The sequence below is a fragment of the Siniperca chuatsi genome, linkage group LG19, assembly GCF_020085105.1.
Source record: "Siniperca chuatsi isolate FFG_IHB_CAS linkage group LG19, ASM2008510v1, whole genome shotgun sequence".
In the NCBI taxonomy this organism is placed as follows: Eukaryota; Metazoa; Chordata; class Actinopteri; order Centrarchiformes; family Sinipercidae; genus Siniperca; species Siniperca chuatsi.
Window position 1 is genome coordinate 17,900,026 of NC_058060.1, and position 17,471 is coordinate 17,917,496.

Consider the following 17,471-nt stretch of genomic DNA (forward strand, 5'->3'; position numbering starts at 1 on the left):
TATTGAATTTCATTTTTGTAGCTCATTGGTCAAGCAAATACAAGTACTGTAGAAAATGTTGTGTATTGAGTAATGCCATGATGCACGTTGCAGTGCATTTATTCTGCAGATTTACTGTTTCATTCCCAGAACACATGCATATAAAGTCTCATAACAATCCAATTAGGGTTTAGATTAACCACTATATTAACAGGACCAAGGTGTTATTAATAGATTAAGGTTAAGGTTAGGTTAAGATACTACGCACGAAAAGAGCCTTTTTGACTTTAACAAAATGTCATTCATCCTCCTCTTTTCCATATCCACTGATGGTTGTGAAGATGCATGGCCAGCAAATGCAAACAGCCCATTTTACACTGACCCATATGAGTTATAAGGGCCAGAATGCAATGAGAGTCAATGATGTATCTAATCAATTGCTCGATCTTACCCCAGCTGATGACTTGCTGTTACAGATGACTGGGAAGGGAGCCTTTCATCAGGGTCTGATTGATATCAGCTCCTAGGGGAAATTGCTACCGTCCATTGCCAAGTCGTGGGCTGACAATTGGGCACAAAGAGAGGGGAGAAATAAAGTGCTGTGGTAGCATCCCATATGACCTGATTCTGCCTCCTGCTCTCTTTCCTCTTTCTTCAGGGACCGCTTGTCCCAGTTTTTATCTCTGGCTGGAAGATTTGTGATGGTGTGTTCATTCTCTCACTCCGTCTCCTCTTTCTCCAAATGATAGATGTGAGGCGGAGGACAATCTACGAGTACCACCGTGTGGAGCTGACGAAGACGAGGATCACCAATTCTACAGCCGTGGAAATTATGCCTTTACCCAGTAAGAATAATTTACAGCTTTTGGCTCAGTTAGTGAAGACTCCTGGACGAGTGTTATTAGATGGTTTTCTTTTCAGATGGCGTGTTAACGTTTTACTTGGCTGTATGTCCATTAGGCTATTGATTGTATTGAGATTTGACCTGTTTTGACCTTTCTCCTCTCCAGCCTGTCTCCAGTTCACCAGCTGTAGCGCGTGCATCTCCTCACAGATAAACTTCAACTGTAGCTGGTGCCATCGGCTCAACAGGTTGGACTTTTGAACACTTTACTCTCAAAGGATTCACCTGTAACTCCTTTTACTCCTCTCCTCCCAACACATTCTCACTCGGGCTGTAACTAACGATTATTGTCAGTGTATATCATAGTATTTTTTGTCTATAGTAGCACAACATGACGTCTACAGATGACTTGTTTTCTCTGGCAAACAGTCCAAAAACTAAGATATTCATTTTATAAATATATAAAACTGAGAAAAGTAGCAAAGCGGATGGAATCAGAGAATGTTTGACATTTTTGTTTAAAAAGTTACTGAAACTATAATCGATTATCAAAATAGTTGCAGATGATTTCCCTGTTGATCAACTAATTGATTTATCAACTAATTGTTTCAGCTCTAATTCTCACACCCATTAACTCTGGTTTGAACATAGTCTACCCACAATTGCATTTTTAAGGAGGTTAGATTCAATTGTAATCCTTTGTAAGACTTTCATGTTAAAATACCAATTTTTCTTACTAGTCTTACTAGTTGGATGTTTTTAAAATTAAATCCATCCAACATTTCTACGAAATTCCTCTTGCTTTGCTTAGTAGCAAATCACAATTTGGAAAATAACTTCTTTTATTAAGTGACGTAGTATTTTGGTGAATCCAGCAGTTCATATTTGTTTATTAAAATATAAACTTTTACATTTGGGTCAGTAATGTTCCGAAAAACATGATGAATGTTTATGGAAAATACGCCACAGGTTTAGCGCTAACACTGAACTAGCATGGCGGCAGCAAGAGTTTGATTTAGTAAATAATGAAGCGATACAGCTGCTCAAACTGGTGTCTGGCCTTCTGTTGTAAGATCAGCTGAACCAGGCTGAAAGAAGTGAGTTACAGCTATAGTAGCACATTTTGTTGTCTATACAATATTTTAAAAACACACTGTGTAAACTAATGTGCACTAATGTGCAAACCGATCACCACGAGCTGTCACCAGGATGTGCACCAATACAGAAATGTTCAAGGTTTAACACTTTGATATTAAAGTAACTTAATTTGGTTAAAATATGCAAAACCATGATCAGAACATATTTTAACGTAAAACAACACCCATCTGGAGTAGACACAGTCCACAAATTTCTTGTTGATACATGATGAAAAATTATGTTAAGTATGAATTTCCAATGAAAGCTGTCTACAGTATCTCTGTTACTGTTGCAGTACAATCCAATTCAGAGAATGGGGATGTAGTTCTACCTTTTAGACGAGACAGCAGCTCATTCAACTCACACCTGTTCTGTCAACCTCTGCTCCGAGTTTTATCTTATCTTTCTGCTTCCCTGCACTTCAAACAAAAGTAAATATTTGAGCTGCTACAAGAAGTGTTGGTGTTTCTCCCCAGAATTTCCTGACAGCTGAAATGTGAGCTGAGGTTTTGTTTTGCTGGATGGAAAAGTTTGAGTTAAAAAGACAACGAGGAGAAATAAATTATGGAGAGATAGAAGAGTTTTGTTATCATCCATAGACTGAAAGTTAAGAAAGTTTAAACTTGCAAGTCAATAGATGTTTACTGTCCTGATAAATGTGTAGCCTGAATTTGTTGAAAATGTTTTTTTGGAGGTTGTTGTTGGGGTTTATTCCGTCTGATTCGGGGCAGCCACCATCTCTTCTTTTTTGTATGCCGCTGCACTTTGAATGCCTTATGCATCAAATATTAATCTGCCACTCTGTTATTTTGGACTAATTTATTCTGTGAGTAATGTGGTTGACTGTAGAAATGTGCAGCACTTTTGCTCTGTCCGTTGAGATTTGTTATTTAGGACTTACATGGGGGTTTTGAATTTGACTTTCCCTCCGCTCTGCATCTGATATTCTCCTGCCTTTGACAGAGACAAACTAATTTACAGTGCAGCAACATGAAGAAGTGTTTTTCCTCTCAGCAATTTATGGACACTGTGGAGAGATACTGTATGCCTGCAGCAGTGATCTCATTAAGCTACATTTTAATTAGCTTTCTAACTGTGTTCATATCTGACTGTTCAGCCTTACTCTGCCCTTTGTATCCTTCAGCCACTTCCTTTGAAAAAGGCAAACATGCTTTAAACAGGCGCTAATTAAAAACCATGGCGGCCTCATTGGCTCCGGGGTTAATGAAAGGCGCTGCCATTTTAAAAGAACAACCCTAATGAACATCTCTCACAGTGAAGTGCTGGGAAGGTGAGAGCACAGCGCCTCTCTCATGCTAAATTCTGAACTAAATCAGTTTGCTGTGGCTGATGTGTGCAGCCGGTGCTGAAGCAGGTTAATAAAGCATGACATAAGTCCCAGTGGACCCGCAGTGGGCCATAAATGCGTAGCCAAACATTCATGTGTTTAGAGGAATTGCAAGGATTTGTTTACCTAAAAAACACAGCTGGTGAGCACCACAAAGGCAGCTCGTCAAGATTAAATGGCTGTTAAGGAGACTAATTTTGAGTTTTAATATGTCTTAGTCTCCCAGGAAATTGTTATTGCATACTTGTATTTTGAGAAATGGCATAATCACAGGCTCACCATTCTCTTTTGAGCGTCGTTGCACTGCTAAACAAACAGGGATGGAAGGAGTATTCAGTTCCTTTAGTTAAGTAAATCTAATAATGCTACAATGTAAAAATAATATTACTCATAAAAAGTCCTGCATTCAAAGTCTTACTTAAAACTGGAGTGCGGAACATTTGTCTCCCCCTTCTGCCATTGAGAGTAATTACACAAGGAAGGGATAATGTATCTCGTCTAGAATCACCCTTGTCGGGGTTAATTTTGCAATAATGATCGTCTCGCTGTACATTATCCTACTTATTACTTACTAAAGAAATCAATAATTTTAAACCAAATATTGATTTAATTTATTTAAAAATGATTTGAAAATCTTCTTTCTGAGGATTGATATGATTGGACACAAGAGTCTATGATCAGTACTGCGTCCATAACAATGGTCTGTTATTCATAGCAGCGGTCTGCTCTCCATAAATAACTGACTGTAGAATGCCATAATTGACCAATCAGAATCGAGTATTCAACAAAACCGTGTAATAAACACTGTTGATGTGTGCCTACAATGAGCTTGCCTCAGGCTCGTGTTCAGAAATAGTTACAAAAATACAGAGAAATTTCCACAGCTCCAAGACAATAATCCATTATTTAGGTAAAGTAAATGTAATAGCTACACAGCCTACTCCAAAGATTTTACCAACCCGTCCAAGAGCAGTAACATGACATCCGTGTCTGCCCTCAGTCCGTTCTCTTCTCTCAGCTCTCCAACAAGGAAAAGCTAAAGCTACAGCAGTGGTTATCCCTGTTTGTCCTTGCCATCGATTGCTTTCTCTTTTTGACAGTAATCCTTCCTCTGAACACCAAGTGTCTTTTTTTATCTGGATCATCAGACACTTTTCTTGGACGCTTCTTAGGTTTTACTCCTAGTTGCTGTAGTCTACTCCGTCGCTATGATTGTTCCAGAGCCATGTAGAGCGAGAGTTGCGTCAACTCCGTTCAATTTCAATTCAAGTGGCTTTATTGGCGTGACTGCATACAATACAACATTGCCAAAGCATATTAACACAAACTATACAATCTTAATAAACAAAATAAACAATAAACATTCTCTCCAATGGACCTACTTTTTTTTTTTTTTACAGCAATGGTGGATCGCAGAGTGCTCTACGTGGCTCTGGGTTCTCCCCACTTCCGCTCTGGCAAACCAATCATTGCTGGTTGCTGTAAAACGCATCATTATCAGTGTGCCAGCACGGGAATGTCGCCACAGACACCAGATTTAAAAATTGTGTATACTACAAAATACAGAGAGGTTTACCTGGCGGTGATAGGCTTAATCAGCATTGTGTGAACTTGTTTGGCAAGGGCTTGAATGTAACGGACGTTCATTTATATGTAAAAGTCCCGCACTCCAGCTTTAAGTACAGTATTATCAGTAAAATGTACTTAAAGTAACAAAAGTGAAAGTACTCCATATGCAGAAGTGTTTTTATATCACTGACGCATTAATGTGTGAACAGCGTATTTGGTATGTACTGTATGTATAAGTTCATATGTACCATTCTGCAAAACCTCAATCTTATAAAGACATTTGTGTCTATAATAAGTTAATAAATAATAAAACCTTACTTTGCATTGATTTTGGCACACAGTGCGAGTAGGTTTCTACATAACAGCAGGACAACAGACTGTTGACTGCAATGCTTCATCTAACAGCTCACTGTGCCACCTAGTGTTTCGCCAATTGAATGCTTTTAATGTGAAGCAGCAGCAGTAGGATGTTTGCATTAGCAGTAACTTAATACAGCTCTGATACAGCTGTAGGAGAGTGAACAATGAACAGTTAGGCTGATATCAGTGTGATAAAATTGCACTGGATTACAAAAAAGCATAATTTGTAAATTTGATGGCGGACTCCGCCACTAACAATGAAAACTACTGCATAGAGAGATAATTACAGAATGTAAATCATTGAATGGCTTTTGATGAAAAAATGACGGCCATGAAGAGTATCGAAAACAGGGTTTGATTTCATGAAAGGATTAAGGATTAGGATTAAGGATTATAACTTTAAGTACAATACTTGAGTAAATTTACTAGGTTACTTTCCGCTGCTGTAAATGCAAAGAGTAACTGCATCTTCCATGAATTTGAGATGGCATTTAAAGAATTGGGAATGAAACCCACTAATGAAATCTATCCATCCTGCTGTCAATGTGGGAAATATTATATAAATATAAAATAAATATAAGAGAAATATTCTCTTTCACGGGTTAATTTATATTCAGATGACTCACCTCAGCCCATTTCTAATTAAAGCACTGTGGCTCACTGCGCAAGATGGCAACTAGCTGGGATGGATGCCACTGAGAAGAGACAAAACCCAAGCTCCCCATAGGGACAGGTTAGACCAGATCTGCTCGTAATACTGTCTCGTTCTGCTTGCCTCTCCTCCCTCTCCGGGGAGAAAGCAGTTGGGGAAAAGTGGGGGATTAAGCGGAGGAATCTGTCTCGCCTGATTGAACAGATGGGGGAGAATTTCTTGGGGGGGGAAATAAAAGGAATGGGATGATTAGAGGTAGAAAGTTGAAAATGGACTCCTTCGCATAAAGCCATTACCATAACAATATGTTCACTAGAGAAATGAAGCCTGCTGGGGATATCTAAGACTCTACTGGACTCATATTGTCCTTGCTGCACAAAGCACTGATACCATTGCTGGCTTTAAACCACTGCGTTTCTGCATTGTGAGGCGGTCATAGGTTGTTTTCTCCCACATGCAGTGACAAATAATTTGCAGACTACCAAAGCTTTTCAACTTTAGTTTATTTTGACAGAACACAGTGTGAGTGGGTTTACTGCTTTGCATACTAACCTTCCAGACACGATACTGTTTGTGACAAAGGGCCTAGACAGAATGATGCTATAATTTTGATCCATTTACAGCATGAAGGATTAATTAATTGCTGCCGCCTCGATTACTGTCTGCCTTAAAAGGTTAGTTGAAGTCTTGGACTGTGACACACAGTCTACTCAACAGCACCCTTATCCCAAGGCCCCATGACCCATTGAACTTCCCCCTCACAGATCCTACGTCTTCATACTGTACAAAGCCGCTCCCTCCTTGAATCCAGGGAGTGGCAGGTGCAGATGTTTGCCTCTCAGCTTGATTCAGAGTAAAAAAAACCTTAAATAATATCTGTGACTCCTATGAGCGTGGTTCAAATTGCATTATAAATTTGATAAAGGGCCACTCTTTACACATCAACATCAGTTTATTCGTCATGAGGAGTGGGCTTGAGACTTCAACATTTGAACAGAAAGCCTACTTTAAATAAAGTCTTAAATGTGATTGGAATCGTTCAAAAGTGAACGCAGCTTAGCAAATATGGTGGCAAGATACAGAGCTGTAGAAGACTGTTGGCCTCCACCCACACCTCCCTTACCTGCTTTGTCAAATTGAAAATGTTTTAAGTTCTTGCCAACAGAGATCCAAAAACATATTTCAGATGCAAGATACTGTTCAGCTAGCTTCTACGATTCATAAGCTAACGGTCAAGGGTGGTTTTATATGATGGGGGGGTTACCTAGTGTCCCCAAGTCACATTTGATTGGGGACCCCCAATACGCCCCCAAGTTCAGGATGAGTCATCAAAATAAGAAAAGAGAGGTATTTTATATGAAAAATCTTATAATACAAATAAAAAAACCCTGTATTATAAATTTTCATTTGAATACACGGGTGTTTACCAGTTAAGGGGGTCTAAAGAAAAGATGCCACTGGGGCAATGGCCCATATTAGGGACTAAAAGTCAGGTCTTTAATCCGTCTCTTGCAAGTCCCCCAACCGCATACCATACAACCATGTATACTGAAGATTCACCTTTTAACTGATATTTGTTCCCTTTGCCTTCAGATGTTCCAGTGGCTTTGACCGCCATCGGCAGGATTGGGTGGACAACAGCTGCCCAGATGAGGTATGCAGTCAAAACAAAGTTACAAAGTGCTTTACAATAAAAAAGACTTGCAGTATGCAGGGAGAACTCTCTTATATCCTTACATGCACCTTATTTTCTATTTGAGAGACTGCACACAGCCATGACAACATTTCTCATCTTTCAGACAAAGGACAAGATGTGCGACATCATCGACACTACGCACCTCTACCCCTTCACCACCACGATTGTCGCCAAAACAACATCCAGGAGCAAAGAGGCCACTGCAGGCAGGGACACAACCTCCACCTCCCACCCTCCCACCAGCGTCCCCACTGAAGGTAAAGTAGAAAACACAGAGCTGGAACGAGGCTGCGGTGCATATTATGTAGGAGCCCAGAGCTTTCATTCAAGAAGTGATGGATGCTCTGTTCTGGTAAGATGTTAAATGAAGTGCATTTGCTGGAACTGTTCTTTTATTGATATTGGTATATTTCCTCTTTTACAACATACACAAGACACTTTTGGAGAAGGCATAAATATGTACCGTAGCTCTCCACTTAAGACAGAAAAAAGTCACTCCAGATGGCAGGCAGTGGAGCAAGGCGCTGCAGCTGTGTTTGTACCAACTTTTAAACAATGGAGATTGAATTAGAACAAATCTCACCAGTCCAAAATAGATGCACCCGCACGAACCTGTGATCATGTCGTTCAGCTCCGCTGGCTCACCATAAATCTTTGTTCTCCTAAAAACTTCCTCTTCTGATGATGGATCGGTTGATGTATCAAAAGTATTCTCATCCTGCTATTGTTCTTCTTAATCATTTTTAAGGTTAATTATAAAGCATTAACTTTCAGTGTTTGACTGGAAAGGTGAGTGAGAGCCAATTTTCATTTCTGAAGGCTGAACGATCAATTGGAAATTAGATTGAGCACTGGCTTTTGTCACAGTAAGTGGAAAGTGACTTTACAATAATTTTGGAGTTTAGTGATATTGGCTCGATCTGATTCAGATATTGAGGCTTCCTGAAAGCTGTTTGTCGTTATTACATATATTCTCTCTCCTTCAAGGTCTCATTTTACATTTTAGGGCTCTCTCTAGTTGGGTCACATGACATGGCTTTTTAGAGAAAAAGAGAAATCTAAAACAGCGACGAAAGGCAAAATGAAATTATATTTTGGTTAAAGAGAAGGGAACTTTCTAAAGTTATGTTGAATATTCCCCATGAAGTCACAAAGCCAAGGCAATGATATAGGTATATACAGGTATATAGAACCATGTATGTAAGATTTGTTCAGTTAGACATGAATATATTCCTGTAAGGCTGTATGTTACAGACCAGGGATATATACTGATTTTTAAAGATGTAATGTCTTTAAAAGATAAGTCTCCAACAAAGTATCTACAGTGAAAGATCAACAATAAGTGACCATAGGAAGTAAACACAGTACAATAATTAATCTAGTAGAGTACACAAGAGTAAAAGTAAAAAGAGTAAAAACCCGACCCGTATTTAACAGTTACTTAGAATGTTGTATTAGCAACACGTTAGCTTCTGATAGCTAGTAGAGTGGCTCGCTTGGTTAGTTAGTAATTCAATTCTACTAAATCACAAATCAACAATCACAAAAACAGCTATAATAAAAACTATACAATAACATAATTATTGTATGTTATACATTATATTATACATAAAGTTTCATAAATATACAACAATATACCTTAAAGTCCGAGCTGAAAGCTTTGCAATTCAGAAGTCAAATAATCTAAACATAGTAAAATACAACAAAAATATTTAATAACGCCAGCCCTTAAAACTGGTATAGATGAAACAAAACAAAAACATATTTCTCAAATCTGACTACAAATCTTGAGTGAAAAGGAAACTTAGAATATTGTTAAAGTAGCTTGTAGCGGTCTTTTAATTGTTGTCTCCTTGTAGAAAAATGGACAAAAATCCAAAATATTGCAAATAATCACTAAAAATATGTTTTTTACACTAGATATTCAAAGATAAAATATTAATGTGCCTCACTTCAGCTTCTCTCACTTTCCCAGCAAAGGTCGAGGGGGTCGTGCTCCTTTGATATTGCAGCGTAAAGTATTGAGCACATGATTCACTGCACCCCAGTGGGAGGCTAACCCAAACCATACTGCAGCATAATCTCAGTTATCTAATGCAAATCCCTCTTTGAAATAAGCTGACAGGATTCTTCTGCTGATGATAGGAAAACGTCCAAGGTGTCCTTTTAAAGTTTGTTTACTTCCATTTCCCCCCTCCCTTGTCTCTGGAGACGCGAGAGTTACGACGAGTTGGCTGAATTTATAGTGGCAATTTTCAGCTCATTTCCCTTTTTATGGCTTTTCAGCTATTTATTTAAGTAAACAGGCAATTAATCTTAATCAGCTCCAGATGTGATGGTGTTGAATCAAAATGATAGGAAAGAGCCACTCAACTACTGTCATCATTTGAAAGACTGTATATAATCAATATAATAAGCATGCTTGTGCTAATTGTATGTGGTGTCTGGGATGCACAATGGGCACATTGAGCTGATGGACAACCAATCATTTCAGACAGCCACTCTTATCCTTGTGATGAATGAACTTACTGCATCCTTTTAAGAACATGAGACCCTGTCTATAGAGTAGGTGAGTCTTTGAAGTACACTCAACTTCAACTGTATATTTGACAGAATTCAGATTCATACTTAGAAATTCTTTATTGTCCATTACAGATTGATGGAAATGTGTCTTTGACATGTCTAACAAGATAAATATGGTAAATATGGCAGTAACAGAAGTAGCAAAATGTAGTTTTTAGCAAACGTTACTCAAACCAGAGGAAATAGTGCATTTGTTGGGGACTATTTTCAGCGGTGGGTTAATACACATTTGGTCTGCTGGTGAGTAGTAGAGGAATAAGCTTTATATCAGGCTTTGGCTACACAGACGGTACTTGTTAGTGGCATCAGTTCATTTTTGCACCTTATGTAAGTATAATATAGAATATCTCCAGGCTTAGCTGTTGGAATAAAGTTGGTGTGAAGAATTTTCTGAAGGTGTTTGACCGCACCAGAGGGACTGTATAGCAAATGATGGGAAAGGTTGGAATTAGTTACGATTAACTGAAAGGAAGCAAATCAGTTAATGTTTTGGCTCAGGAAACTCTGCAAACAATCAATCTTAAAGGTCCTTCAGCAGGGACTTTTGTCTCTTCCTAAGTCAAGTCTTTGACCTTGGCTGTTCAAACTGAAGGTTAAAGGTGATCATGCATTTGGGTTGTTGTTCCTTGACTTCTGAACAGCCTTCTGTCATTCTGTAAAGCACTTAGTAACTGTTGTAATGAAAAGTGCTATCAAATTTACTTACTGACTATGAAGTTTTAAAATCTTATTCTTCCAAAGCAACTAAATCCTTAAAGATGGTCCTGAAAATGTGATCTTTAAGAGACTAAATAACTTGAGATAGACTCTTTTGTGGTGTAAGAGTGCAACGTCTGCAGTGCTATTCCATTCTGCTCCGATCTCGTTGACGGTATTTTTCCTCTATTGTTGAGTTTTTTTAAGGCTTTTTACACTCGTTATTTCATTCTCACAAAAAAAGCCATTTACTTTCAGTAGCCAACCTTTTCTCCATCGCATCCCCATTAATCATCTTGTGGGGACTGAGTTTAAATGGACACTCCATTGCAGTCGGTTTGCTGGATGGGCTGCTCTGATGAGGTTGGATGCAGAGAGTTTAGGGAGGAGTGTGAAAACCGTCCTGTCAGGCAAAACACGACGAGTAATCCTAAAGATCAAACCAGGTTCATGGTGGACTAACAGAGGAATAAAATGTGTTTTTGTGAGACTGTGTGTGTGTTAGTGTCCAGGAGGTCAAGAGGTCATTCTGTGGAGACTCTTCGCACTTTCCCCAATTCTCACCTGTCTCTTCAGCTGCAGGGGTCAAAGGTCGGGTTAGAGAGCAGGCTGGTTGGCTCGCAGTCGTGCCGGTGACGAGAGAGTGAGAGAAAGCAAAGGAAACAGAGATGTATCTGTGTGGGTGAGGGTGTGAGAAGTCCCAACATGTGAAGTTTCCCACTAGGCAATTTCCCACTATTGACATTCGACTAAACTTCATATGCCTGCTTCAGAGGAAATACATTTAGTTGCCACGTTGTTTTAGCTAAAACTAATAGAGTCTAATACAAAACTCCTGCAATAAATGATGAAGGTTAAAATGTTCAGTTTTTGTTAAGTGTTGTAGAGAGTTGATCATTTTGAAGGATGTAGTTGCTGTTGAACTGTATATCAACGAGGCTAAATAACAGAAACACCTCTTTTAATCAGTTTTCACCAGACTTTTGCAGGACTTGTGATGTTGCACAGGTGTTATTTTTACCTCATGATCTGATATTGAAGCCTGGCACCTTGTTGAAGTTAGGGACCGTCTCAAAAGTGCATGCATAATGGTCCAGAGAGCTTTACAGATTTTAGTCAACAGCTTTCACATCTTTTTAATAGACACTTTATTGCCATCTGGACTTTGTACGTACAGCTCCCTTTTTCAAATTATGCTATATGAAGGTACAAATCATGCGTTGATATTTGAGTAATTTGTGAGCAACCTAACTCATATGTGTATGTATGAGGAGTATAAATAACAGTAGAAAACAATGTAACACAGAAAATGAAGCATTTCTGACACCTTCCAGAGTAGATCCCACTTACTTCTGGTATAAATCTGAACACAGATATGAATATAGATATTTCTGTGAAATAAACAGACACAGATAGTAGCTTTGTGTTATACCCCTAGTGGCTGCAACAGACTTAAAGGCTTTTTATTGAGCAGCGATGATCCATATTCATGACCCTCACTCTGGTGTGGAATTGACTTGGACTAAATTTTGTGCGGTCGCTTACAGTGTGATATTTAATTTAATGATTAATTTCAGACACCTAAATGTGTCTGCATTCACTCTTTTGAGCATTGAAATAAAAAATCCTTTTGAATTACATCGTTCAGTGAAATATATCTGGTGGTGTATGTGCTGAATTTGCATAATGTGAATCCTATGGTGTGTGTAAATGCTGCTACCCTTCTAGGAGAAGTGGGTCACGCCATATTTCCATATTTCACATGTATAGTTAACCCCAGACAGCTTTTATGTGCCAAATTATGCATGCTGGACCATTATAGTCAAAGCATTCATTTTTAATCAGATTTTAAGAGTAGTAAATTTCATGTTGAAAGTGAGGTGGTTGACTAATGAGAGAAGCTTGAAATCTCATTTGGGACCTTCAGGGAGTTGTTTATATTGTCAGAGCTTCAAAAACAAACTACAAAGAGAAATACTGATTATTATGTCTGACGCTCACATGCCTTTCTCTCTTTGTCTCCTCACAGATGACACCAAGATTGCCCTGCATCTCAGAGACAACCAGGGTAGGTCCCCATCTTCCACTGCTGTGGCATCCAATAACTGTTGTTACTATGTGCCTTTACTCCATGTTGTTTTTATGGCTGTGTGTGTTTCTTTGTCTGCCTCCTGTTTTTTTATTTTTACAGCTGACGTATTGGTCCCCGATTGCCTTTTGATCTTTTTGGAGGACGTGTGGCTCAGTCAGCTGATAATCTTTATCCAGCAGCCGACTATAATGCTTAACTGTCCTTTGTGGGTTGCAGCAATCAATTATAGTGTCTCTCTGGACTGGCGTAGAGGAGAGGAGAGGCTGTGTGCCCAAAAGTTGTAGTTGTATTAAGTTACACTTTATATTAGATATGTCAAATAAAGTCACAAAGGCTATATACTGAAGAAGAACCATGTATGCAGTATATTTTCAGTAAGACATGGCTGTACTCCTGTAGAGCAGGAAGAAAAGGAGGTAGCTGTACAAACATAAAGATACAGTTGCTTTTTAACTGTCAACTATTATCAACTAAAAAACTATATATTTCTTATGAATGCCCAAGTTAATTTGAAAATTGAGTTTTTCTACAAAATTCTTATGAATCAGTTGTCATTAATCATAAATCAAGTTAGGAAGCCTTTTTTCCCCAATGTCTATATTTGCTGAAATGTGTTGCATCTGGGGCTAAGGATTATTTTCATTGATTAAAGGGGTATTCCAGCAATTTAGTATTGCACTTCCATAAAGCTGTGGGACTTGTCAGAAATAGATTTTAAAAATTATAGTCAAAATAGATGTTTTTGGATGTCCTTAGTATGGGTAAAGCTCCAAAGACACTGGATCCTACAATTCCCACAATGCATCATTTTAGTGTCTTGCTTTACACACTCCCTCTCTGGTAAACAAACTCCACTAGCCCAGTTTGTAATGAGGGCTTTCTGTTATAAATCTGTAGTCTCTAAGCCCAGGCAGATATAACCCTGATGACATCACTGTGACATCATGAGGGTTATTTTCTCAGGCTTTAGAAAGCTCCTCCAAAGCCACAGAAGACATACAACTGTTTTCACAGGCTGAGTAGTACTCCTCCACGACGAGTAAACTGATCTTCATGTGTAAAATTAATGGAGTGCCCCTTTCATCTAACTGAATCATTCCTTAGTTTACAGTCAAACGCCCATCGCAAGTTCCCAGAGCCGTCATCTTCCAAACTGTTAAAAACCTAAGGAATTCAGTTTAGCTGCAAATCCTCACATTAATCAATTGATCAATTGTGTCAGCACTGATAGCAGCTCTTTTGAGACCACAGACAGTATATAACATTATATACATTCTATGTATTAGGGCAGCAACTAACAATTATTTTCATTATTGGTTAATCTGCAGATTATTTTCTCAATAAATTGACTAATCATTTGGACTATAAAATATCATAAAATTATTGATAAATTGAGAGGCTTATATTAGGGAAAGTTTGGTATTTTTGCTTGAAAAATGCCAATCAGTTATAAATAATAGTTGCTGATAATTTTCTTTCATTCGACTAATCAATTAACTGACTAATCATTTCAGCTCTAATACATATATATATTTATACACAGTCTATGTTTAAGACGTTAGCTTCTATAAATAAGCAAGACCGTTGTTGAGAACAGTGACAGTTACCAGCCTAACCTTTTCTGCATATTACGTGCTGACTGCGTGGATTTTGCATGAAATTTGTTGATTTGCTTTATGATACAAAATAAAAGTAGAGGGTAACGTTCTTCCGGCATAAAATGAAGCTACAATTAACATTTTTTAGGTGCAAATAGAGAAATGAGTTAACCGTCTATGGAAAAATTAGAGAAAGAGAAAACATTAAAGGGAAAACACAAAACTCCTTTTAGTGATAGGAAGCAATGGGGTTTTCAGGAAACACTTCGTGTGTTTACATCACTTACATCAAAGTATCTCAAATAATTTGACAGTGACTGATGTTTGAAAATGCTACATTTGGTACAGCACCATGAGAATTCAGTATTTCTCTTATGCTGAGCACAACATGCTAATGTGTACAAAACATCCAAACTCTGAAATGACTTCCAACTCTATCAGTTTTTCGGAGATAGCCTCTCAAATGTTTCATTTCCTGCTTGAGAGGAATTGGAAATCCGCAGCTTCTATCACACTTTCATTACACAAACGCTGCATGTCTCTCATCACTCCGGCACTCTTGGGCCGGCGCCTGGCACTGTGATGATATCTCTTTGCGTGGCATTTTTGTCTAACCTTTTTTTACCTCATACCTGGAAATAATGTTATTCAAGGTGAAAAAGTAATTGCAAGGAAGGCACCAGGATTATCATACTGAGAGTAGAAAAACTTATAAAGCATGAATTGCTACTGTCAAAGATTTTTTGATTTTAGACACAACGTTTAGTATATATTATAAGTCCCGGGTATTTATACAAGTTTAATTAATCAGACAGTGATCAGAGTGGTTTTACAATGTGTCTTCGTCATGTCAGTCAACCTAGATGATCCAAGATGTCTTCAGCTGTTTAGCTCTCATATCAGCCAGTTACACCACGGTGTCCTCTGACCTTGACTGCGGTAGGAAACGTTGAGGCGATTACAGCTACAGTAAGTGTTGAGATAAGGAACGACAGGAGCAAACTGCCCTTTCTCTGGGGTTTCTATTCAACTCTGCCACTCCTCAGCGCCCATTTACAAATCTGTGTCTGAATTATAGGTCTGCTTAGTTTGTATTGTTAGTTTCCTAAAAACCCATTAGCCAGGTGAGGGAACGATTGTGCTCATCTGTTACCACTAATGTAGAGCCGAAAAAAAGAACAGCTTGGCTGGATTTCCATTGGTCTCATTTGGCTCAAAATCTCTAATGTATTTTATCGCTGTCTAAGAGCTCCGCCATCCATTAGTGTTTACTCAGTCTCCTCAAGTAGCAGTCATAAGGACAAAGCTAATTGCCCTGAATGAATTCAGGGCAATTTGCTTTAGACGTGACATTTCTGAGTCCTACATGTATTGTGCTGCAATGATAAATGTTACCAAACATTTCCGTAATTGTGAACTCAAGAATATTTTTATGGATGACAATGTCGGTTGGTCCAGACCGAAATATCTCAACAACTAAAGTTTCAACAGTAAGTTGATTATTTGATCAACAGATATTTAATCTGAAATAATTTTGATAATCGATTAATCATTTAAGACAGTTATCAAGTACAAATTCCCCAAATTAACTGGTTCCAGCATTTCACATAGGATGATTTGCTACTTTTCTCTTTGTTATATAAATGTTAATTAAATATCTTTGGGTTTAAACTTTTGGTCAGACAAAATAATTTGATGAAGTCACCCTGGACAATAGGCATTTTCCCTATTTTCAGTTGTTTTACATACTAAACAATTAATTGATTATTCAAATAGATACTTGATACAGTAATTAATCAACAAAGAAAATAATCGTTAGTTGCAGCCCTATCTTCGATTATTGGATGGATTGCCATGAAATTTTGTACAGACATTCATGGTGCTCAGAGGATTAATGCTAATGACTTTGGTGATCCACTGACTTTTCCTCTAGCGCCACCAACAGGTAAAACATTCAATTAGTTCAATCTTTGGCTTATACCTGCAAAACTAATGATATTCCCATCAGCCTCAGCTGTACTTTGTGTTTACAGTTTTACATAATTATCAATTAACAATTTATCTGCTTAACATTAGCATGTTAACATGCTGACGTTAGCATTTAGCTCAAAGCACCGCTGTGCCGAAGTACAGCCTCACAGAGCTGCAGGTATGACCGTCATTTTAAAATAAAATTGCTGTGTGGCAATGCAGTGCACTGACAACTGCATTGCCACACAATGATAAGGACAAAAGTGTCAAACAAAGCACATATGAAGACTTACAAATATGTGTTTTTAGCAATCCTGTCTTTCAACAACCCACTATGACCCAGTATATATTACATTTGGAGGCCCTTGTTTCTGCTGTCTTACTGGTTTAAATGTAACTCTCAGAAGAGTCCAGATGAAACTGTCAGTCTCAGACCACCTCGCTCCTCCAGGGGTCTCGGCAGACCTGTCTCCGTTAGCATCCCGCTGGTTATTTAGCTGCTAGGCTGTTGATTTCTCATTGTGTCTACATCTCCGCTCAGTCGCATGCCCCCTGCTAACCTACTAACACCCCAGACTAACAGCCTGTCGCATCGTTGGGGCTTCCAGCTGACCAAGAGATGGGTTTTAGACTTTGTAGCTCTGACATATAAACACAGGGAAAAGGCCTTTCTGAGAAAACAGAGAAAAATCAAACACCCTCCCACTTTGTTTATTAGTATTAAGCACAATAACGAGAATCATTTTCTCTGCCAAGTTGTTTTTCTCCCGAGTTGCTACGTGTGAGACTGACTGACAGTATACTCTGAGAGCTATCATGAAAAACACTATATTCAACACAAAATGAATGCATTATGAAAACAGCTTTAGTTGGATTATGGACTATGGAGGTAATCTTTTGTTTGTTTAATGTGAAACTATTTCGAGTGATCTTTAGGCACATTTTC

General features: G+C 38.3%; 1 protein-coding gene across 2 annotated transcripts in view; it reads left to right on the plus strand.

The window, feature by feature from the left end:
- The window catches only part of plxdc2b (plexin domain containing 2b), a 99,528-nt gene that overhangs the window by 74,801 nt on the left and 7,256 nt on the right, over positions 1–17,471 (plus strand). For both annotated transcript variants that reach the window (XM_044175815.1, XM_044175816.1), the window contains exons 8-12: positions 729–824; positions 990–1,071; positions 7,483–7,543; positions 7,689–7,842; positions 12,894–12,932. In XM_044175815.1, the coding sequence (XP_044031750.1) occupies positions 729–824; positions 990–1,071; positions 7,483–7,543; positions 7,689–7,842; positions 12,894–12,932 (432 nt within the window). The remainder of the gene's footprint in view (positions 1–728; positions 825–989; positions 1,072–7,482; positions 7,544–7,688; positions 7,843–12,893; positions 12,933–17,471) is intronic.